The 25,261-nt window shown below is 40.1% G+C and overlaps 2 protein-coding genes across 2 annotated transcripts in view; both read right to left on the minus strand.

Annotated features, from left to right (window-relative positions):
- pde1cb (phosphodiesterase 1C, calmodulin-dependent b) overlaps window positions 1-12,827 on the minus strand; it is a 125,472-nt gene extending 112,645 nt beyond the window's left edge. The window contains exon 1 of the mRNA XM_050074762.1: window positions 12,411-12,827. Within this exon, the coding sequence (XP_049930719.1) occupies window positions 12,411-12,660 (250 nt within the window). The 5' untranslated portion in view covers window positions 12,661-12,827. The remainder of the gene's footprint in view (window positions 1-12,410) is intronic.
- Window positions 12,828-15,082: 2,255 nt separating this feature from the next.
- Window positions 15,083-21,456, minus strand: viml (vimentin like). Its single transcript, XM_050074763.1, has 9 exons — window positions 20,841-21,456; window positions 20,449-20,509; window positions 18,244-18,339; window positions 17,791-17,955; window positions 16,434-16,559; window positions 15,952-16,172; window positions 15,818-15,861; window positions 15,643-15,728; window positions 15,083-15,525 (listed from the first exon to the last, which is right to left on the minus strand). Exons 1-9 carry the CDS (start codon window positions 21,365-21,367, stop codon window positions 15,484-15,486), a joined length of 1,368 nt encoding a protein of 455 aa, XP_049930720.1. The 5' UTR covers window positions 21,368-21,456; the 3' UTR covers window positions 15,083-15,483.
- Window positions 21,457-25,261: the final 3,805 nt, after the last annotated feature.

Below are 25,261 nucleotides of genomic sequence, written 5' to 3' on the forward strand. Positions count from 1 at the left end.
AATGCCACTGCTTTTCATTTTGCAGGAGCTACAGAAAGCAGAAGCCCATTAACAGCATACTGTTCTTTTCAAAGTACAAAAAAAAAAACGCTCCACATCACCTAGTCGAACAGTTACATTTGTGAGTGCACAAACTGCCTCGCTTTTATTTATTTATTTATTTATCTTCCCTTTTGAGTGCCCACTGAATACTGGAAATGACACCAGAGCAAGGACACTGCTTTTTCATCATTTTGAATGTTATCCTAGAGAAATCTTCCCTTTATGCTTATCAAAACTACCTTTAGCCGACACACATCCCCGCCGCCCATGCACATAAACACACAAACCCGCACACACCAGATCAACAAAGGATAAAAAGCTTCCCTTATTACCACCATCTGACATTTAGCCATGGAATTTTTCCCGTGTTTCATTTTCTACCCTGATTAGTGTCTGTAAGTGCTCTTTATGAAGGCTTCTGGCTTGTTCTCACACCTCCTTTTAAATTCAATAGACATGCTTATAATGGCAGGCTCACAGGTAAGGTGACATTACGTCTTTCAATTGTCATTATATGCTTAATTTATGTAAAAGAAATTAGGGTTGAACGACTAATATTGTTATCAGTATGCAATTTTTTGTTAGCTCCTTATGTTCTGTTTTATTCACTATACAAAAGCAATAAAACATTCTGTAGTATGACCGACAAAACATTGGATAGTCAGCATATATACTGCTCTTTCATGTAGGCCAGGCCTGTGTGTTATGATGGATTGAGATGAATTGATGCAAGAATAGATATGAATAACCTTTATTTAGCTATTGAATTGTAGAAACCTTCAATAGCAGCAGAATATAATAACTTCTAACTTCAAAAGTACAGCAAGGTATTGTGGTGCAGAACAACAGACCTGGTGTGAACATTTATATTTACAAAAATAAATGTGAATCTTTCTGACCTTCATACAGTTACAGCATTGTAAACAAATCACACAAACTAAAGTGCACACTGCTGATGGCACCACCACTTGTTGTTAACCTTTCCTGCTTCAGCTTCCAGACTGGTCGGGAAGCACACCGACTCTCCAATCGCTAACGCCTGTCTTCTCTCAGCTCGTCAACCTCAACTTTCTCCCTCTCAAAAATGCCACGACAAACAATCTGACACCTCTTCCCAACATATAGTACAGTGAGCGAGCACACTCTAGCTGAGTGTTCAAATATACTTCAAGCAACAACAACATTCAGGGTGTCTATCGAGCCCGGAACAAGCCTATGCAATGGCGTGCTCTTGCTCTGAAAATAGGTTGGAAGTGCTTGAAGCATCTCCAAAGCAGAGCAAGGGCGTGCTTTTTTTAAAACAAGCAACACGTCGCTGAGCCTGTTCGCAGAGGCACGGGGCAGGTTAGGACATTTTCACTGCAAGAATCAAAGCGCGCCCGCGGCACTTTAAAAGTTGTTTTCCTCATCTACTTTTCATACACATACGTCTCATGGAGCATAGGGCAGCAAGTGTTTACGTGAAGCTAACAGGGCAAGTTGTTTCTGACCTGGCTGTTTTGCAGCTTTTGTGATTTGAAAATTACGCTCTATTACCCACATGATGGTAGGTGGGTCAATGACGTACATGTGACCTTAGTGACCGCAACAGCTCAAACCAACAGTTTAAAGCCTGCAACTCCACACCAGTCCATTAAATCTGAAGATGTCTCTTGGATGAGAGGTGAAACTAAAGCAAGTCCAGTTGTCTGCAATCTAGCACTTAAAATTATGCTCCATTACGTTCCGATGCTTTAGAATTTTATAAGATAATATTGGCCTATATATTCTTTTTGTTTATTCTTTTCTCTCTCTGTTCTTTAATTGAGCAACTTTTCCAATAACAGCCACAATAAATGATGTATTTCACTTCAGTGGCATTCAATATAATCTGAGCGATGTAGCAACAAAGACGGGGGATTTAGAGGCATTAACACGTCCCCACATTAACAAACAGTTAATAAAACACGCATTATTTCTGTGCAGCTGCAAATGTCAACGGCAACACCTACTTTAAAAATCTGCACCACAATCACACACTGAAGAGTCATGAAACACTGAAATGAGTGTGTCGTCTCAAAGGGTGAGTGTTCAACAGTTATTAAATAATCCTGGATCCGTCAAACAAGGACGTAGTCAAGAATAATAAAATGCTATAGACAGTAATTAAAGCGTGATTTCTAAGTGTTGAAACGGAAATCGATTACAATCAGGAGATCTATCCAATTATAACAGAGCCAGTTTGAGTCACTCAGTGCGGTTCCAGCTGACACATTATACACTTGTTAGATAATTACACTCTCTCTCTCATTTTGTTTGCGAGCTACAGTAAGAGCTCTTTATCCTCTCTTTCTCCTGCCACCCTGCTTTCCACAGCCTCCATTTCATACTGTATGTAGCAATTTGTGAGGATCCTAATTTTGCAATGTTCTCTGTGCAACATCAAGTGGCCGCCCATTCCCGGGTAGCTTTTATGTTAATAAGGGCATGTGTGGGAATATTGCAACTTTTTTATTCTTTCCTTTTGTCAGCAGGTAACCATTTGTTTGAAAGGGCAAAACCGGTTACACTGCGATTTAATTTGCCCAAACATTTAAAAATGAAAAGCCTGTTGAGGCCACAGCTGTGTCGATATGATTAATGATATTATCATATTGCTGCAGAGTCCTGTCACCAATATTAAATTCATCCCTGAATAATGAGTCCAAAAGAATGTGCGCAATTATCCGGGACATTAATTAAAGAAGCAGAAAGGCGCTAAAGGGCACAGTTTTCTTTGAGAGTTTATTCCGTGAGAGTAGGTGTCTGTTCAAGTGTGTATATCATGGTCAAATTTTGCTGCAGAATATTCAGAGCTTCCTATTTAATGCATTTGGGGTTACAGAAGTGAGAGTGGAGATTACATAATACACTTACAGTAACTGAAGGGGTGGTGCTTCTGCTTTTATGATGCTTTGGAAGGCCATGTGAGGCTTTGCAGTTTTATAAATTACCTTGTAAACTGTGGTGATGAAGGATTTTCAAAAAAAAAACATTCAGTTATAAGCATCAGTAGGTGCTAATGTAAGGATGGTGGAGGTGTTCAGCAGTCTGTGTAATGCTGAGGCCAACAGCAAGATATCAGGGAACCCATGAGCTCTCCACAAGTGCCACCATGAGGCCAAAATTTACACCTGAACACAAGAAATATCATAATCTGCTGGACAAATTACCCACACATTAATTGGAAACTTCTGAAAGAATGACACTGTGTGGGTGTGTAGGTATGATGGATTTTTTTCTAGCCTCACCTATGGGCCATGGCACCTTAATGCAAGGACTTATTTGTGCTTGGATCCCAGGCCCCAGGCCACTAGGGGCCTTGAACAATATTAGGACAGGGAGGTCACAGAGGTTTCCCATGATGATCACCACACCGTATTGTAGAACAAGTTTTTGGTTTTATAGTATCTCAAATCTTAAGTCAGGTAGCAGTAGTGTCGTGAGCGGGCTGTTTGCTGAGGAAGAGGGAAGAGCTGGTAAGAAATCCCTCTGCTGCTGTGGAGTAGGATGGAGGACAGTGTGATGATGTAAAGAGACAGAGTGGCGCCAACAACAGCAACAACAGGAGAAGCGTCCGTAGCCCCAGGGCCCAATGTAATATTAAGGCACCTATCCCTATGGGTCAGACTGTCAACTTTGTACCCAAGGCATTAAAGCTTTAGATTTCCAAGAAGTTCACGTAGATAATCATAGTCCCCAGAGAAGTAACCCTAATGCAGTGGTTCCCAACTGGTGGGTCACGGTCCAAAGTGGGTCGCAGGTCCATTCTGAATGGACTGCAGGTGAGTACAGTGAATTTCTGGCACAGAGATTTTGAAGTGTTGTTTTCTGCTTTAGAGTGAGTGACTAACGGACAGCTACTTGACAGAGAGGCAAACCAGCTGAACAACATGGCCAAACACATGTATGGCACTGAATGCATTAACCTGTGTGGACCCTGAACTAATGACTAAGGAGAAATCTAGACCCTGTGGCTGGACCAGTTTTGGAATCACTGCCCATGTGTATTTGGCGACCCTCTGACCTTTCAAAATTTCAACTTACAATTAAGTTTTAATGCACTGATATTACACTAAAACTGCACATTCATGCTTCCCACAAGATAAACCCTTCTCATTTTTTGATTTCATCAGCTTTCCTTTGGCACCACCCTCAGGCCAATATCACAACTGAGGACAATCATGTTCCCAGAGGATTAACACTATTTAATGAAGCCATAGCCTTTTTCTAATTCAATCTTCAGGACAAGCTTTGCATTTGTAGCCATATGAATAGCACATTAGTAAATATAGTGTGTGCATATCAGTTTAAGTTCATGTATTTAATATTCATGGATTATCTCAATTGTTTTTCAGTTAGTTGTTTAAATTTATGCCGTAGTTCCCATTAATAAATCTTCATAAAACAAATAGTTCTAGTCTTTGATTATGACTGACTAAGCCACATTTGAGGCCATTGTAAAGTACTCTATAAACGCACAGCTGTGACTGCATTACAATTTTAGTATTATTATGCCAATTAGTCACCTATCAATCATAGTTATTTAATATTTGCAGGACGACAATGGTCAGAAGTACACAACTTGGTCATTCAAGAATGCACAAAAAAATCCCAAAGATGCTGCAAAGATACAAACAGAGCCTACGGGGATAACTCACTGTATATGTTTATTTGTAGCCTATTATGCTCACTTTTCTCTAGCTATGTTGTCAACTGCTATTTTTTGTTATAGTGTAATGTTAGCTTAGTTACTCAACAAGTAATCAGGCTACACTAAATGTCGCAAAAGAGGTACACTGTTCGATGATAGAAGGATTATTTGTTATCAATAAATTATTGCATTTTTTTGTTGCTGTGTTTTTATTTTTTTTATTTTAAAACATTGCCTACTATGTGTAGTAACCGTTTTATATAAGCAATGAGCCACATGAGGTCGTGGTTAACAATGATTTTAGAAGAGCTAAGGGCCGTTGTTAGGCACGACATGGAACAGAGTGGTTTACTGCTTAATTATACCACTACACATAATTGCGATGAGCCTTCTTAATAACAAATGCGTGAGTCAGGGCTGCTGATACAGCACGACAACACAGATGCCAAGTGTGTGCCAAGAATTTTAGATCACACCTGTTGAGCACAATACACAATATAGGATCTGATGTATGTTGGTTTGAATGCCAGAGCACATTTCAAAAGGAGCACGTAGTACAACAGCTGCTCTGAGAGGTGTATCCTCAACCCATACATCTGTTGAGTCCTTGTCAAGATCCATTTTCTTCAAGGGTCAATACTAGGACTACGTCACTGTCACTAGGCAACAGGGAGACCTTTCAGACATACATTGCATACATTACACTGACAAGGGGTTGATATGGCAAATAGCACTCATTACGCTAGTGTGGATTTCATAGTATTGTAGAAGCATTTAGTGCAGTTATTTTACTGTTGTTTCCAGTGTCAGTTTTCCTCATTTACATCTGTATGTGCTTATTGGAACAATGCAAACGAGACATTCCGTTTTTATAGGATGTTTGCATCTTCCATGGGAAATTGTCATTGCAATTTTTTACTGTCTTTAGAAATAAACTTTGGTGTTCTTTTTGTTGTTGTTGTTGTTTTTTTACAAACTGATGCTGCAGTGGATTGCTGACACAAAAACACACCTGCTTGCTTTTTCTGTTATGTCCATTGAAGGTGAACTATTTCTCCACCTTTGATCTGGTCATCAAACACCAGGACAGGCCATCACTAAAACATATTAATTAGTCGTGAAGATAAAGGGGAGGTGAGGGCTAATTTGGGGATTAGAAAAAGCCTTTTGCACAAAATTAATCACAAACAGTCCTGCTTTTACTTGTCCTTTCTAATAAATTAGCATATTTGAATTATAATCATACACTTTCCTAGTTTTCTGGATGCTTATAAACTGATATTTCACCATCATTTTATTCTGTAATTTATTCAAACATAACATCAGTTTCAGGGCCTTTTGATTGGGTGATCTGTCCCAGTAGCACATAACGATTCTACACAACAACTATGCAATCAGACAGAAAAACAAGCTCATTAGAGGTCTCCCCTAGACTGTGGAACGGCCTGCACTTTGTCAGTCCCCACACCACTGTCACCACAGTGACAAAGTCATGTAATTAAGACACACAGGGTGCCAGGGAGCTTGCCTTTTCCCCTGCTAAATACTCATTAGAGGCACCTTTAAGGGTAATGTTAGCCTGTGTTGCAAACCTGTGGGAAATGAGCTGACAAAACAGACAGCTACATGAACTGTCATCTGAGTCCTGCTGCACAAAGACCCTGAAGAAAACGGGGAAGAGAGTCTTGAGCTCTATAGTGCACATATAAAGCTAATGATTTTTGTGCCAGCATGTTTCCGGATCAAAGAAGATAAACCAGTTGGGTGAGTGTTATGTCAGCAGGGCCAACAAATGTAAGCCTTTTGATTAGAACCAGTCGTCTTCCACACCCCAGACATCCTCCATCCAACAGACCAAAGCAACTAATCAGTGTTATTCGGACAGAGTCAGAAAATGACACCAATTCTGCTATTTTCATGAGAGTGTCACACATGTAGTGTTGACGACCCAGCAGACTGTGCACATTATTAGACTGGTCACAGAGGCCACACAGCAATAGCACAGCTCATACACCAGAGCTAAACACTTGCCATTGGTGTTGATTATAAAAACAACACCTAATTCAGTAAATCATGGGCTTAGTTGCAAATTGTTTTGTTCCATATTTAAAACACAGATAAAAAGACAGTAATATCCCTAACTACATACAGCCTCTGTGGGAAAGTAGCATCATCTCTTATAAACTTCATCCTATTCGAATGTTCATAGGCAGCTATTCTCTGATAGCAAAACGCAGAAATGTCATTATCATTCCTATCAAACAGCTCTGCAACGTGTTCACTAACAATGTTTTTCAGATATGTGAAAAATAAATGCATCTGTAAAATGTTCAGTACCAGTGTTTTTAACTGGTATTTCCTGCAATAACTGCTTGTGGCAACTACTGTATGTTGTAAAGTTAAAGGAACAGTTCACTCCAAAATGAAAAATACATGTTTTTCCTCTTACCTGTGGTGCTATTTATCAGTCTAGATTGTTCTGGTGTGAGTTGCCGAGAGTTGGAGATACCAGACGTAGAGATGTCTGCCTTCTCTTTGATATAATAGAACTAGATGTTACTCGGTTTGTAGCGCTCAAAGCACCAAAATACAATTCATTCAGTTTCATGTAGGAACTATTTTCTTTCTACTAAACTACCCGCCAACTCTCTTACTGTCCAGAAGGAAGCGTGCATCTACTCATGGACTACTCTTGACAGTGCAAGATGTAACGATTAAGGCGTCCTCCTTGGCTGAGCTGTAATGTTAGCTAACTCGGTGTACTAGGTGAGCTAGCAGTAGATGCACGCTTCCTTCTGCGCAGTGATTCGGTTGGCGAGGGTAGTTTGGTCGAAAGAAAATAGTTCCCTCATGAAACTTCTTGCAGCTGTGTCTGTGGATTATCTTGAGTAAATGGATCATGATTTCTGGAAAGAGACACTGCTGTTGAGTTTTTAAAATGTATTTTTTTGGTGCTTTGAGCACCACAAGCTGAGTGCCATCTAGTTCCATTATATTGGAGAGAAGGCAGACATCTCTACAGCCAAAGAAAAAGTATGTATTTTTGATTTGGGGGTGAACTGTCCCTTTAAGACTTGGCAACAAAGGCACTCAGTTACTGCAAAAAGTGCTATAAGTGCTAGTTTTCTTGTAAACAGAAAAAGTGTTATTCGCCAAAATTCATTGTGTGTTCAATTGTGAGTCTAATAAACCCGTTGAATGCATTTCGCTCTTCATAAAACATTGACCAAATTGATTTCCCTCAAGTGTTTGAAACCTGCATTATTTATATCCATGTTTACTAGCCAGCAGTCTAATTCTTTTAGGCCTTTAAAGGCATGTTGCTGCATTCCTGGCACATTACCACCACCTGAAAGTCATTGGAATAGTGTGAAACCAAAAATAGCACTAATAGTGGTCAGAAACTCCACAGGGTATCTTAAAGGCCAGGAAAAGATTGTGAGCACGGGTGAATATCATGAATGTCAACACTGACTACATTTATGACAGCAGTTGTGAAACCATGACACATATGTTAAAGGAGGAACACCTGAAGTTAATTTTCACCACTGTGCTACATGAACATCACTACTTCCTGTACTTAAATGTAACTAGCACAACAATAAATCTCAGAGGGTTGCCAAAATCCACACCAAAGACAGACTAACGTTTCTTGGTCCCTTATTCATGCTTCCTCTCTTCCTACACCTGCATCTTTTCCTTGTTCTACAGGTCGTCCTTCTGCTGTGAGGCAGAGATTAAAGGATGAGGTGTGAAGATGAAGGAATAGATGGAACACGTCTTTGCCATATGGGGCACACTTGCTGGATCGAATGTCATTTTCAATATACGTCAATTATTGATGACATGTGTCACAGCTGCATCACATGTCACTGGCCTGTAGTGGATTATTCTGGATTGTTTTGCCGTCTCACAGCTTGTTTTTGGTTCTTGGTGCTGATAAAGTATAACGCATTGGTATTAACATGACAGAAGAAACTGTTTTCATTTATTTTTGTACCGGCAATTTATATTTGTAAAAAAAATAATCATAAAATAAGCATTTTGTCCATTCAAATTCAACAGTTTGATGTGCAATGTCCCACTTATTCATACACTCACACCAAACACCATTCATCCGGAACTTAATGAATAACAATCATTCAAAATTTGATTGAATATGTAACTGCATTTTACACACTCACATGTTTAGTCAGCTTTAAACCAGATTAGAGCCAAAAATGTCAATAAGCTGGTTGTATTATTAAAATTTGAATGCCTCAATCTTTCATTATACTGTAGCCTATTACTATTATTATTTCACCATCCTATCAGATCCGCTGTTGTATTCAATTACAAAACATATTTCCAGCCAAATAAGCCAGCTAATGCATCTTAATGTATTAATGAAGCATGTAATATATAGCAGTAGATAAAGTAGGAGTAATATACATTAGTCTGTCATTTCAGACATTAATCATCTACTACATTACTCACAATATAAACACAGTCACAGTTTGTTAAGTTGAGTTTGAGATTGTACCATTTCTTACATTTTTATATTCCAGTGCTAATAAATACAAGTGTTGCAAACATTTGCAGAACATTATTACATTATTAAATCTTCATGAGCACCACATGAAAGTAGCATGCATACATTTGCATCAGACACTGAGGGAAAACCTGTTTAACTCCACTGCTTCTCATCCAAACATGCCATCCATTAAAATACTATCCTGCATTACTCATACGCTACGAGAGCGACTCCAGCTCCTTGTCCGCCACAGGAAATTGTCTGAATATGACCCAGTTCTTGTGCCAGTAATGCAATCAACAGCAGGGCAATTGCTGCTCCTCAACGTCTCTATTATGATACAATCCCTCCTGCAGGTTATATTTACACCTGACTGTATGTGCACCTGAGTGACTGTGAGACATTTCCCACAAAGCTCCTGCTACACTGGTTCTTTTATTTTGGGTGACTGAAACAGCCTTGACATTGTTTAAAACTGAAGAGGTGCGTGTGATCTCATCTGGCATGGCAGCTAAGATAAGAGCCATGGTCTAAAGTCGTTAGCTGATGTCAAACTGTTGTAATGTCTTAACTTTATGACTTTGCAGTAGTTTGGATCTCTGCGCCGACAGGTGTCTGTGTTTTGTTCCTCAGGAGGAAGCAGATGAGTGTGCAGTCCGCTGAGAGTCAGGGAGGGGACTCCTCAACACACATGAACATCATTGGGGACCAGGGAGGAAACTCAACGGGAGTCTACACTGTCATACGGTCATGGAAACGCCACAGTGCGGATGGTATTTTAGGAGTCAGCCAGGGAAAATTGCTTTCCTCTGGGACAGATATGCAGGGAGTTGGAACTAGAGGTGGCAGAAGTGGAGACAGCTGAAGATAAACAGGATGAACTGAGGGAAACACTGAGTAACACATAGATAAAACGACATTAGGTACATTTAAGGAATAAAACTGCTGCACTTCTAGTTAAAGGATGCACAGATACTGCTACTGAACACAGTTTCACTGAACTGTCAACTGCTGGAAAAACTTTGTACCATGTAAATCCCTTTAAATAAAAGTCACAACTCGCTTTAATCACACGTTAACATGTTAACCTAACTTGCCTTGAAAAAGACCACACAGTGATGCAATTAAACTATTGTCACTACCACAACCAGTGCCTTATTTCTGGTGTACATTCACCAGACAACTCATGCTGATTCAGTAAACCTTTGCACCATATATTTCCACTTTCACAAAACATAACACATGTCTGCAGTATGGCAGTTTCACATGTGAATTTGTTCAAACTAATAGGACTGTAATCTGATTTATTTCAGCCTGGGGGACACCTCACACATCAAAGAGATGCTTTGGCAGTGGAGATATGTTGCATTGAGGCTGGCCATCAAAGAGCCCCGCATTCATTCAGTGAATACCTTTTTTCCCCAGTAGCATATTCACAGTAATCCTCTGAAGTGACCAGTTGCTCTCATCTACAGATAGAGCCATGAACTGAACCACAGTGACGCGCAGTATAAAGAAAAACACCAGCTGTTTTTGAGGCCAGGATGCTCCCTAAAACTGAGAGATTAGTTTACCAAATTATAGCTACTTCACAATGACAAGAGGTTACACTACATTTTTACTACTGTCAAAATATTTCAGCATGTCAAAGTATAACTAATTTCATAAAGTAGTTCAATTACCTCCAAACTACATCACGGGACATGCTCACAATCTGAGTTGGAATATCATATTGTTACACAGAGGTACGACAGAAAGTGACACTTAGTGTAGGTGTGTTTGATTTAGGGACCAGTCCTCACCTAGGTAGCCTAAGGGAGCAGCTGTTGGGGTGGAATCAGGAAAATGCTGAACTTCTAGGGAAATTTATTCAGTCGCAAACATCCTGGTTGCAAGCCTTAGGTGCTTTAGGTCAAATAGCAGGTGGTTGTCACTAAATGACAGCCATGGCCCATGAGCTGCAGCATTGTGCCACACTGTATGGCAAAAAACATCACAATAATACTATAAATATGTAGTTTATTTAACTACATAAACTACATGACCCAAAGTAGTTAACTATTGAAAAAGCAAATGAGACTTTAATGTAGTTAAACTGCCACCCACCTACTGCAAACTGCACTTAAAATAGCAACTGAACATATCACCATGATACCCTACTCTTTATATTCACTGACTTCACTTTGAGTCAAAAGACTGTGCATTACCTTCAGTTGATGATCAACAAGTACAACACCAAACAGAGATGCACTGCATGAGCACACTGCATGTCAGTGATGCACCATATCTAAGTACTTAGGTACAGAAGTTTTAGAGACTTTGCTTTAAGTATATTTGCAGCAGAGAAGTATTAGCAATAAGAGTAAAGTCAAAAATGATGCGGCAAAATGGCCCCTCTTAGTGTTATCAAGTTAAATGGCTCGTAGCTGAAATCTAAAAAGCATTAGTGAATAATTAAATTAGAAAATGACAGTGTAAACTTTTGTTTGAATGTACAATTTAGTGTTGCTTGTTTGATCCTACACACCTTTTCAACAGGAAACACTTTGACATGTCACAGCAGGAGAAGCACAGGTGTAATCAGTTACACTAATAACAACTGTGTCACATTCAGATTAGCATGCCAGGGACCCTGCTACTGCACATGTTAGTTCAATGTGCTACTTAAAGAATCTGAGCCACCTGTTCTTTTTTTCCTGCTGTGAGGAGACAAAATGTCTGCTGTGGAAAAAGTCAGCTATGTCATTGAAGGAAGTATTCAAAGTGGCAATATCACACTATGAAATATACTCTATTACTATTAAAAGTCTTGCAATTAAAATGTACTTGTACATAAGTATTAGCAACAAAATTAAAAGTGTTCATTATGCAGAATGGCACATGTCTGTTAAATTATCAGTGCGTCACAACTCATGTAGTTTTGCAAGTGGCAAAGATTGAGCTTTAAACTGTTTCTTTACTGTAGGATAACATCTTTAAATAACTTAAGTGTTACGTATGAAAGCTGAAATGCACTTAAGTAGAAGCAGGCTGTGAAGTAGCTTAGCATAAAATTGAAATATTCAAGCGAAGTTCACGTGCCTCAAGAAGTACAGTACTTGAGTAAATGTATTTTATGTGTTACTTTATAGCAATAATTATACGAAAAGGTAACTTCTGTGTTGAACTCACCGCTCTGTTGACCTTCAGAAGTCTTCTTCTTCAAACTTAGTCTGGCTCCGTCGGAGTCCTGTCTGCTCAGCACCTCGGACAGCGACTGTCGGGAACTCTGCCGTCCGGTCTGGCTCGCGACGTTGAACCGCGCGCTCTTCTTCTTGGCCCGGTCCGTCTCCGGGGCGGACTGGCTCCTCTCCGGGTCATGGTTCTCCGGCTCTGAGCCCACTTTCACCAACGCGTTTCTTGTCCGTGTGAGAGCAGAAGTCACCGAGCCCATCACCGGATAAAAGGTCACAAAGCTTTAGTCTGAATCGGTCACTCTGAGTTTTCCTCTCATTTTACTCAAAACCTGTTGAAACTTGACTCCATTTTTGTTTCACTCGCCAAATTCAAGCGCCGAAGAAGAAAGCACTCACCTGTGTCACTCACAACCCGCTACCTTTTCATTTCTGGCGAAGTTAACTGACAGCAAGATGTGGAAATGATGAATAAACCGAGGGACAGAGTTTAAACGGAACATGTCGGCATCTCCCTCGGTTTGTGTTTCCTCCGACAGTCACGTCACATGGAGAAAGTTGCTCTGTCGACAAACACACTGATCTCTCGGGGCAGACCGGCGAAAACAAGCGACATTAATTAACTGACAAGTATGACGGATTATTAAAATGAGCAGAGATCCAGCTGCACTCACCTGCAGAGCCCCAAAATCTTCTGTGATAATAAAAAAAATACCGGCAGATTTTCTTTTGATAAAATAACGTTTTTAAGGTATCTGGGATAAATCATCGCGAGATTTGGTCCGGGTGAAATACATGCTCAATTAAAATGTGATTTTGTGGCTACCTCTGACTAAACATAGAACATAGCCTGTAGATGACCTACCGCTGGAGGTGGTTCAGTTCACTTTAATAACCGGCAGATGGCAGTCAAATACAGCATGATGTCTGCACATTTACAGCAAGATCATTTGAAGTGCTGTAAACCAGGCACATCTTTTTTTTTTTTTTTTGTTAGACTGATTCTGACTAAAGCATCTCTCATTCTGCAAACTGCAACCCTAGATCTCACAGGGCAGCATCAGTTATCTTGATAGTCTTTTCAACAACTGACAACAAAGCAACAAAATGTGATTTTGTTAAATTTAGACTTCATTTTTATCTGCATGCTGGCATTTTCTCTGCTAACCGTAGCAATACAACCATGTTAAATCACTCAATTAGAGTCCTGCAGTCAAATGTTATTCAAATAAAAACACTAGTACTGTCAAAAAAATGCAAGCTGCACTTACACCATCAAAAGTACTCATTAGGCCACAAACAGCCTATTGTTGTATTATAGTAGTCTATCAAAATGCATCATTATTTATTAACCAATCATGTTTTACATGTAAAATTTCAATTTGAAAAGTAACTATAGCTGCCAGATAAATGTAGTGATTAAAAAAAAAAAGTAGAATATTTCAATCTGAAATGAGGTAAAGTCAAAGTATAAAGTAGCATAAAATGGAAATGCTCAAGAATCAATAGCTTAAGCACAGTATTTGAGTAAGAGTACTTTGTTACATCCTACACAGCACATTATATCTAATATGCAATGTCAGTGTTGATACATATTGATAGCATTTTAAACAAATGACCCCTGATAAATAGTAATTTTTGCTCCTTACAATTGATATTTAATAGATTATAGATTACAATCTATATTACACAAAATATTACAAGCTTATTGCAGTTAATATGAGCTTAATATATTGTTGACAACAACCTTACCTCAAGGTCAGTTTAGTAGCATTCTGAAGCTTTCAATCACATCACATGATCTTCATCAGAGTTTGTCCAGCGCCCCAACATATTCTATTATCACAATACTCAAGTCTTGCTACAATATTATTGAGATTTTTTTAATGTTTTGCAATATGCTGAGTATGTGCAATAACATATTTCAGTATACTGTAATTTATTACTTTTTTTTCAAAAAGAAAAACTATGTCAAAACCCTTATCTAATAAGATAAACTTTGTGTTTATCTCACTTCAATCATTTTTATAGCAGCAACATGCATCCAGTGAACAGAAAAAGAGTCAAGGCTACTGAGGGACTGGTGAGCTGTTAATAAGCTATCATTATTCAACTGTGATACTGCACACTGAGTTAACAGTTTATTAGGTACAGCTGTACATCTTAATGTCATCTAAAACCGCAGCCCTGCAAAAAGCCTCTCTGTGGAGCTTGTAATGTGAGTTGTGGTTAAGAGACATTGATTTAACTCTGGTAAATCACTTGTGTATGTAAATGCCTTTAGGTGAAGGGTGGTGAAGGGTGCGGTGAGCGGGTAGATGCTGCATCGACCACAGGATGCTGCTGAAGCTCCTGAATAAAAGTGTGTTTATCTTTGTTCTGTGAATAGATGTTTATTCTGGTCTTTAGCGTCTTATATCTGCTCCTAAAAAGCATAAAAATCTTCTTCTTGAAACAGCGGTTATATGTATTTTTTTTTCCTCATTGAGAAAAATCTGGATTTCAAGACTGGTTGCACGATTTATTTACTTGAAAATGTGCACTTTGGTTCTTAAAATGATGACAATTTCCACCTTTATCATATGAGAAATTGTTCCATGTACTGCAACTTCATCACCACAAAAATATTACCAGCAAATATGAATACCAAATACCACAAAGCACTACACCTTGTGCACAGTGTTGAGTTACGGTCTTACTGGTTTATTGCTGCATACAGGCAATTGTGACATCTTTAGCATACAGATTTCCCGGAGTGTGCATGCTGTATTGATCAAAAAATACTACTTTGGTTACAGAGAAAGATTTTTGTAGACCTCAATAAGGATTTCTATGTTGTGCTGATTTCATTATTGTGTCTAAACAAATGTGACAAAAGATAATACTCTCAGCAGAGGAGGAAGCAAAATACAGTCTGTGTCAACTAACAGGCTTACTGGATCATCACATATAAAGGCACTTTTTGAAGCTGTTTGCTTTTTGTGTTGTTGTTGTTGTTGGTTTGTTTGCTTGCTCGTAGCCCCCAGTGAAATGTGTTTCTTCGTATTGCTTTTGTTGATTGTTTGGCAAAGACAAAGACATTATTACTCCATGTCATCGTGGTTCTGGGTCGACTCGTTGATCACCTGAACGAGGAGGAGGCAGAGGACAGAGAGAAAAGGTGAACAGGGTTGTGCGTCTGGCCGCAAATGACCGTCAGAAAACTACTTCATTGATTGAAAATCAATTCAAGTGGATACTACCTGACCATCCTTGGTCTCGATGGTCTTGATGAGAACCTTCTTGGTTGTTGTAGATTCAAAATGAGGTTTGGTTTCAATCATTGTTTCTGGAAGAGCAAGAAGAAATAGTGTGTTGTTTTATTTTCTGACAATATAATTTCCTGCTGTGACATCAACATGCACACTGTGACACTACCTCTCAGGTTTAGAGATGAGAAGTTTGGCAGTGGGGTGGTGATTCTGAAAAGACAAAAAAATACAGTCCATATGTGTCTTTGTTGCACGTCATGAATATTCCTATGTATATCTAGACTCTCATACATCCCTCACCTGCTCTCCTCTCCTTCCAGCAGCTTCCTGTAGGTGGCAATCTCAATGTCCAGGGCCATCTTGACATTTAGGAGGTCCTGGTACTCCCGGAGGTGACGGGCCATCTCGTCCTTCATGTTGTGAATGTCCTCCTCCAGGCGGCCGATAGTGTCTTGGTAACCGCCTGTTTCCAGGGAGAAGTTCTCCTCCATCTCTCTCATCTGGCGCTCCAAGGACTCATTCTGGGACGGCAGCCAAGAGGGAGCAAAATGACACTCAGGCAAAGAAAATAACTTGTTTCAAATTGGAGGGTAATTTTATTGGGTTGTGACCTGTGAAAATAAATATCTACTTGCTGTGTCTTTATTTAAAGCCATGCAGCTTTTTCTGAACTTTCTGTGCTGCAATTCTTTGATTTCAAACATACATAAATTAAATTCTTTTTTCTTCTTTTGCATCATTGTCTTGTACACTACAGTGTAAACCTAAAACTGCATACTCACGGTTCCTTTAAGGGCATCCACCTCACAAGTAAGCCCCTGAACTTGGCGTCTGTAGTCGTTGGCCTCTTGCTTGGCCACTCTCAGAGCATCATTATTCCTGGCTGCAGCTTCAGTGAGGTCAGCATACTGGCAACAACAGTGACAAACATAGAGAGAGAGAGAGAGAGGAGGGAAGAACTGAAAAATCAACCGCTCAATAAATGATGAATCACAGGCTGAGGGTGAGCGACTGTGGCAGATAGCGTGAAGCATGTAAATTATGAAAGAGGCGGCCAAAAAAAGAGACGTGACACTGCAGCTTTGTGCTGAAGCAGTTTTACGGCAGCACTGTTCGCAACAACTGACTATTCAAAAGTCTCAGAGGCAGAATGAGTCTACTGTTAGGCAGATTATTTTATTTATTACTTTTTTTAGGAGGGCTTTTTGCCTTTATTTGATAAAACAGGTGAAGAGTGACAGGAAAGGGGGAGAGAGGGGATGACACGCAGCAAAGAGCCTCAGGTTGGAATCAGACCCGGGCTGCTGCGGTAAGGACACAGGCTTTGCACATGAGCATACACTATACAAGGTGAGCTACTGTGCACCCAGATTTCATGCCTTTTTCAATTTAGCCTCCCCCCAACCTTAATTGAGGGCCACAAAACTGGGCCTAAACAGTAAAGATAAGGGCCACAAAACCAAAACAAAGAGCTGAAAGATGCTAAAATGCTCCGTAGAGCTAAGGCACACAGCAGAATCAGGTGAATCTGGTGAGTTCATTGCTACGAGTCATCAGTGTCATATACAAATACTCATGTGATGAACTGTTCTTATAAAAATATTGATTAATGCCAGGAAAAACAGATGAGTGGTTGCTCTGTAGACTCAAACATAGGTCAAAACACAAGGTCAAGTGCTCATGGAAAACGGGGAACCACAGGACACACAGGAAAGCACTCCAAAAATATGTAAATGAGAAAGAAAATATTAAAAAGCCTTAATTTTAGCAGCTAAATCGTTGAGAGAGACATGTTTTGACCACTGTAGGTCTTTGTCAGGCCTGATTTTAAAGCCTTGTGAAGATCTTGAGTGGTCGAAACATGCTGTAATGATTGTAAATACTTTATATATGAAATAACATCAGCACTATATGTATATATGTAATGATTTAGCCACTATAATTAAGTCTTTTTAAAATTTCTTTCCTCATTTGTGTATTGTCAGATTGCCTGTATTAGCTACTTTAGATTTTATGGATCTGAGATGTGCTTAATGTGAGGTTATATTAAAGTTCTGGTCCATTTATTATGTTGCTTTTGATTGTCTTGGACATTTTCTTTTTAATTACGTACTTCACAACTTTGTGGGAAATCCTTACCTTGGATTTGTACCAATCCTCGGACTCCTGGATGTTTTTGGAGGCCAGGTTTTCATACTGCAGACGGACGTCCCTCAGGGCAGCTGTCAGGTCAGGTTTAGCCATCTCCATGTCCACCTGCACATGCTGCTGCTGCTGGATCTGGTTCTGCAGCTCCAGCATTTCCTGCACCACAATCGATAACACCGGCATGTATGTACTTTTCATTTTTTGCCTGCTTACACAACAGACGTTCTATTTATTTTAATGTCTTTTTAGGTGCTTTTTTATGACTGTATTGAAATTTCTCTGATGCATTGAAAGCTAGGGATTTGGTACTCTGGGCAGATTAACAAATACCTCGGATTGCTTGGCCCAGTATTCATTAGGGTGCCTTTAGCTTATTAGGCAGTACATGTGCAGTGTTTCCGCAGTAGACTGGGTCAGCTTTAGCCACATTAAAAGGAAGCTTACCTCATCATGCAGCTTTTTGAGGAAGTTGATCTCGTCCTGGAGTGACTCAACCTTCCGCTCCAGGTCCAGTCTGGCGAGGGCAGCATTGTCCACATCCTGTGTAGTAACAGCGACTCTTAATAAGGTGACTTGTGAAGGTGACATGACTTGTGCATTACGTGTTGCTGACACAGAAAGACAATGCACTTTCACATGCTGTACAGGCGCAACAGCCACTTACACAAAATGACCCAGTGTGTCGTGAGAAGGTCACAGACACATGCATCTAATAGAGAGCAACCGCAGGCACATGACAAGTGTCGCTGCAGATGTTTTCTCGTCATTTCCGTGTGCTGAATACACAGAGAACTGCAGAAGTATTTTAACTTTATTTAATGATTTTTATTGTATAGGAAAATAAAGTACTTTTCAAGGGGCTATATTTCTTTGACATTAAGAGTTACTCATCACTTTTCGGAGCAAGATTTCACATGAAAAAGTGTATAAAGTACCTAAAATTGGCTACATATCAACAAATTACAATAATAACCAATGATACAAAATATTATTGATAATATAACACTCTGAAATAAGTCTTTAAACATGAGTGCTTCCACTTTTGGTACTTTAAATTTATTCATTTTTCTTTCTGCTTAATTAATTAATGCATGACTTTAACTCATTTCTACTTTTATTCATGTAAAAGATCTGAATATGTCTCTGGGGTTTGTCAAATGGAGCCCGAGGCCACTTACTGTACAAAAAAAAAAAACCAAGCCACCTCTGCCTGTCCTTTCTTCTGGGAAAAAATGTAAAATGAAATGTGGGAGATTGTTTCAATCCCTATATAAATGAATTTGATTTAATAAAGGAGGCACTGTAGAGCCATAGAGCCTTAGTCAAGAGGCCCTTAATCCCATTTGCTGTTACCTAACTGAATTCTTAAACTGAAAGTCTCTACTGGCTCTTTTGGGAGAAGCATAGTCATCCCTCTGTTACCATGTGCTTTAAGATACAGTAATTACAGCATCTTACCATATTATAACTTTACTGAATTAAGCACGAAGCAAATGTTCTCTTATTAACATTTTTTTTTAATGTAAAACATTTGACTGTTTTCAAAACATCCCATTATGCTCTATGTTTTTCTGTCCCTCCCACGTACACACTCGCTGTTGCACCACACCGCCGTGCTTTGTCAGGGCGTTGGCAGGCTGGTTACTGAGGTATCAGCAAATGGAGCAGCTTTGCCCCCTGCTCTAATGCCACAAACAAAGTGTGCTATTCAGCAGGGTTTCCCAAACAGGCCCAGGGGCTGGAGGAGTGACTGTCTGCCTGACTGAGCGAGAGCCGGCTGCAGGCCCTGCATTGTTGTCAGAGTGCCACCATGACAGGCCACAGGGGGACTTCCTTCCTGCCATTCATCTAGACAAGGTCATGATGGTGCAATGTAATGATAACATAGTGCATTTCCTAAAAAGCACATAATCACTGGAGATTTAAGTATTGTTCCTAAGTCTGCAGCCGTGCAAATGCACCTCATTTGGTTCTGATTTTCATCTTTTCTCATACCGTGACACCCATTTGAAACTTTTTGCACGACTCGCCGCCACTTCATTAATCACCATGAAACCCAGTGATAGGGAACAATCACTGACAAGCCCATAACGAGTGAGGTTTTAATGTGCTGATGCTCCCCCCTCGGACGAGACAGCCGGATCACATGGGGGCTTGTCTTCTCGCTCTGATAACCACATTGGGTCCGAACTGTTGTTGTGTCCAGCTCATTCAGTGTGACCAGTCAGACTTAAAAAGATCTCCTCTCATTGCAGGCCTGATTTAACCCAGGAGCCACAACTTGGCCTTTTGTACCGAGACGGGGGTCAGTTCTGCTCTGCGGCTATTTCGGATCATGGCTAGAATCTGCTGTTGTGCCATCAGAAAAGTGCATTCCTGTCTGTGCAGCTCATGGGCAATAATTAGATAGAGGAGGCAGCAGAAGAGAAAATGAACAGTTAGACCACTTTACTGTTAGAAGTGAGACTAATAGAGGTAACTGAGGTTTATATAACAACTTTGACATCACCAGTTTAAGGTTTAGGGATAGCAAGGGAGGTGGTGCTCAGGAGCCATCAGCATCTCTTTGCAAAATCCCTATCTATGACACGTAACAGAGGCAAAGATTAACCTTAACTTCTTTATTTCATGAGGTGAATGATACTGTACCTGTCTGTAGCTCTGCATGTTGCCCTCAGCCTCCTCCCGCTGGGCCATCTCATCCTGCAGCCTGCAAAGACAAACAGCAAATAAGACTTTTCCACCTTAAAAACTGCCATGACCTCATTTTCTGCCTCCACTTCTTTTTTTAATGCATGAAAACGTGCGTGAAACAAACTTCAGACACAGAGCTGCAGCAGCACAGGTTTTGCGCAGTGCCTTTATGTTTAGAAACTGGAGTCAAGCCTGTGTTAAAGTCTATATAACATGTTTATGAGTAATAAAGGGGCATGCAAACACTGATAATAATGTGATTAAAGTGCATACACTACATGACAGTTTTTGTATAGAGTTTCTGTATCATCACACAGTGGAGCACAGAGACGTGCCACGCCTCCTACTTCTCTCTCAGCCTGTCGATGTCGTCCGCCAGGTTATCCCGGTGAACTTCCACCCGGGCCTTCTCGTTGGTGAGCTGGTCCACCTGGCGCCTCAGCTCTCGCATCTCGTCCTCGTACAGATCTCCGACCCGGGACGTGCCTTTGCCCCGCAGCTGCTCCAGCTCCGCCAGCAGGATCTTGTTCTGCTGCTCCAAGAAGCGCACCTTCTCGATGTAGCTGGCGAAGCGGTCGTTGAGCGACTGCATCTGCGCCTTCTCGTTGGTGCGGTTCGTGATGAACTCGCTGTTTATGGCGTCGGACAGGGAGAAGTCCAATTGCTCGGAGGACAGCCGGGGCATACCTGCGCTGCTCCGGAGCCTCTGGGTCTTGGTTGCGTAGACGGCCGGGGCGGAGGAGAGACCGTAGGATACGCGGGAGGTGCGCACCGGGCTGGAGAGCTGGCGGCTGGAGTAGCTGCTCCTGGCCGTGACTCTTTCCCCGCCAAACATCTTCCTGTAAGAAGACGCTGAAGATACTTTATAAGCCATCACGGTGGTATCTTCTCAGACAATAGCTCTGTGTTGCTCTTGTCCCAACTGCATCAGCGGAGTGCGCCTAGGAAGGCGTTCCCTAAACCATTACTTATTTATAGTCTCCTCCTCATGCAAATGACTTAGCCGGAACCTGAATGGCACCTTAAGGATCCAATCAGAGACCGGCACACACGAAGGTTGTCTCTCAGGTCCATAACAGATCCTGGATCAAACTAGGCCAAACTGTTACTGCGCACAATGAAGTCACAATATGCGAGGTGTGGCGTGTCCTGTCACAGTCACACCCAAGATGTTCAACTTTAAACCTAACTGTGCACGAGCTGGAATCACATTTGGGTAATTGCATTGGTTTCAACAGCAGCACGTGAGTGTCAGGAGATGCAGATTGGGCTATTGATAGTTCTTTTGAGGATTTGTTTTGGATGTTTGCCAAATCTGTCCAGCACTGAACAAAAAATGTGTCTGATCTCAAACTACTCTCTAAGATCCACTTACTATTTATCAGAAATATTTAAATATGTGTCTCTGGGAGAGGTTTTCCCTCAGAAGATTTCATCCTCACAATCCAGATTCGACATAGTGCTGTGTTGAGAATTGTTTCCTGATATCTGATTCATCCATTTAATCATTTTCTTTCTCCTTTTGCATCACGCTCCAGATAAACACACACACTCCTTGTCCATTTTTACACTGCATGGCTTCGTCCAATCTATTTTGTGAAGCATTGTGTCATAAGACTACTCGATAAATTGTCACCCACCCTTGTCTAGTACTTTATTTTTGTCAGCTTTGGTGTGTGTGCATACTGGAGCTTATTTATTATGCTGTATTTGAAGAACAAGTCAGCAGCTTCACAATCCTTAATCAGGTTTTAGAGGATATCATGCAATAAACAGAACATGCAAACATACCCAGGCTGCCAGCTACTCTTACACACTTAAGTGTTTGATAATCACACTCTCACAGAGAGGAAAAAAGACAAAGAGGATGGGATGGGGTACAAATCAAAGTCATCCAATACTGGCAGGTTTGCTGCAGCCTTGGAGCATATGCAGCTTCAGTCTTTCCTGAGACTATAACCTGCAGCAAATAATAAACATGTATAATACATATGTCAGAGACTCTTTTTCTCCCTCTCTGCCTGTCTGTCTGTGTCTTCTCTTTCTCCTTCCCTGCATAAAGAGCCGTCGTTGCTGCAGTGCTGCTGACTAGCTGAGATTCAGTGATTGTGAAGGGAGACGCAGGGCAGCAGAGCTGAGCCAGTGACACTCTACACCTCTCAGCCACACTGCACTGGTGCTACTGGCTGTACCGTGCCCTTTACACAGCATGAAAGAGTTTGGTGATGTTTGGCGACTAGATAGCAGCCAGAGTGCACAAATATTTCTTTGACGGAGATTTTCACATTTTTGCCCCGAGGGCTCAGGTGGCTGCAGTGGTTGGAAGTTGGCATGTTGCCCCTGAGATATGACTGTGCACGAAAAGACCCAGCCACTCAGGGAGCTGATCGGATCTTACTGAAGCATCATAGGCTGGAAATACTGTTGTTCTGAATACCAAACTACAATCTGGCTTTGTGTGAGCAAAATGGAGGACAAGTTAAGGGTTTTAGTCATATCCGCATTGTCTTTATCCTTGTATAAACAATTTGGTTCACTCAACAGAACACACTTTTCCTGCTGTTTGATGCAGTGGAATAAAAGCAGCAGTACCACAATACAAAATATGCAATTACAGGTAAAAGTCCTGCATGCACTTTAATTACAAGTTTTAGCAACCAAATGCACATTTTGTATTGAAATTAGTAGCACTTATAATCCAGAATGGCTTGTGTCAGTGATGTTTAACATGTAATCAGTGCTACAATGTTGTAATTAGCCCGGAGGGAGCTAATGCTAATGGCTTTATACACTTTTTGGTAGTTTAATCTGTATTAGCACATTATATTTTACATGTTTTGTCTGTTAGAGTATAATCTAAAAAGTAACTTCAAGCCTAAAAATGGAATTACAAAGTAGTGTAAATTTAAAATTAAAATTGTACTGAAGTATCGTACTTGAGTAAATTTACTTTCTACCCCTGTTTGTATGACATCATATTGGAAAGTACCAGCAAGAAGAGATGAGCACTGAAGCTCTGTGTTTCTGTACTCAATCACATTAAGAAATCCAATAACGTCAGGGTGTCAGGAGTGTGTAGGGGTAAAGCCACTTAGAAGCAGCTTTGAAGCTATTTTAGATACAAATCTGTTGTGAAACATGATTCTGGAGCAGTAATACAATAATCTAGTCAAGACTGGATATGATACTCTACAAGTAACACGGAAGGACTGGTGATGTCACACTTAATAGAAAGAATTGATTTATTTCTTTTAATTTTCTTTGAATTGATTTATTTTCCAAAAGGTTGGGTCTAAACCCGATGTAAGTTGGGACTGAAGGTATATTTTAGCATGTTACTGTGCTGTGATGCTGTGACAGGCCCTTTTAACATTTAATCAGCAGGGCTGCCTGGTAGCAACTTAGTTTTCATTAGTGGAAATGACATTTCGACATGGCAAAATATTAATTTAAGATATCTGTACAACAATTTTGAAATGTCACTAATATATTTGCATTATGTAGAAATTACATTAAGCTAATCAAATCTGACTGACAGATATCTTTAATTTTACCGTAGCTATTGATGGTTCCTTTTTAAATAGTAAGTATAACAGTTACTGATGTCTACCACTGAATTTCCATTACAGATATCAACAATTACATTTCCATTATATCCAACATATCACCAAACCATTTCAGATATGTGGGCATTACATTAAAATACCAGAAAGGCAATGGTTGACTTTTAAATTTCAGATTTGTACATGTGTCATTGAAGATATCTGCAACAACATTTGAGTCGTAAAAATTCCTTTTTTACGAGTCTGGCAGGTTATAAAAGGAGTTGTCAATATCTCAAATATAATTTTCATTAGTTACAACTGTATTTTTGATAATGTGAAATTATATTCTTACTAGTTACGTTCCAAGACGACATATCAAACATTTCATTTTAACTAGTCACAATAGATTAGATATCTACAATTCTATAAATTAAATTAAAAAAATAATTGAATTGGTAATATCAGTAAAAACATTTTGTCCAGTGAGAAATGAGTTGTAGATGTATTTAATTAGAATTGCAACCAGTCAAAATTACATTACAGATATGTTAACTTGTCAATTGTAACATGTCAAATCTGAATTATAGATATCTGTAATTGAGTTTGAATAGATGTCAGTGGTAAAAGTTGACTTGCTGTAATACCATTACAGATATCTACAATGAACATTTCCTCTCGTAACAAGTTGTTGATATCAAAAATTAACATTTTGCCTGGTGACAAATGAACTGTAGATATTTTAGAATTACAGCGAGTCAAAATGACATCATAGATGTGTTGGCTTGGAATTCTAGCTAATCAAAAACTAATTGTTGATATCTACAATGGCTATCATTACTGACTGAAAATTAAAAGGGTTTGCCAAGAACTGGGATCTTTTAATTTCAGAGGAGCTCCACTGATTTTACACAGCACCGTCTGTTTACAGATATTGGGGAGTGCTACACAAATGCATCAATGCCAGTGGTACTAGAGGGCCCACACAGGGGCCCCAGTTTGAGCAAACAGTAAAACCCCATTTACTAAAACAGGCAATGGAAATTCACATGATCAACACTCACTTAGAGGCAGGGGGGGCCATAAAAATTCCTCCTCCCAGGCCCATTATGAGCCAGCCCTGCCAGTGTTGGCCAGAGAGACAGACAGAGGAGGCCGGGATTGTCACAGACAGAGCAGGGATTGTGTATTGCTGATCTGTCACCTAACTGCAGCGACAGAATGCA

The sequence above is a fragment of the Epinephelus moara genome, chromosome 21 (assembly GCF_006386435.1).
Source record: "Epinephelus moara isolate mb chromosome 21, YSFRI_EMoa_1.0, whole genome shotgun sequence".
Lineage (NCBI taxonomy): Eukaryota > Metazoa > Chordata > Actinopteri > Perciformes > Serranidae > Epinephelus > Epinephelus moara.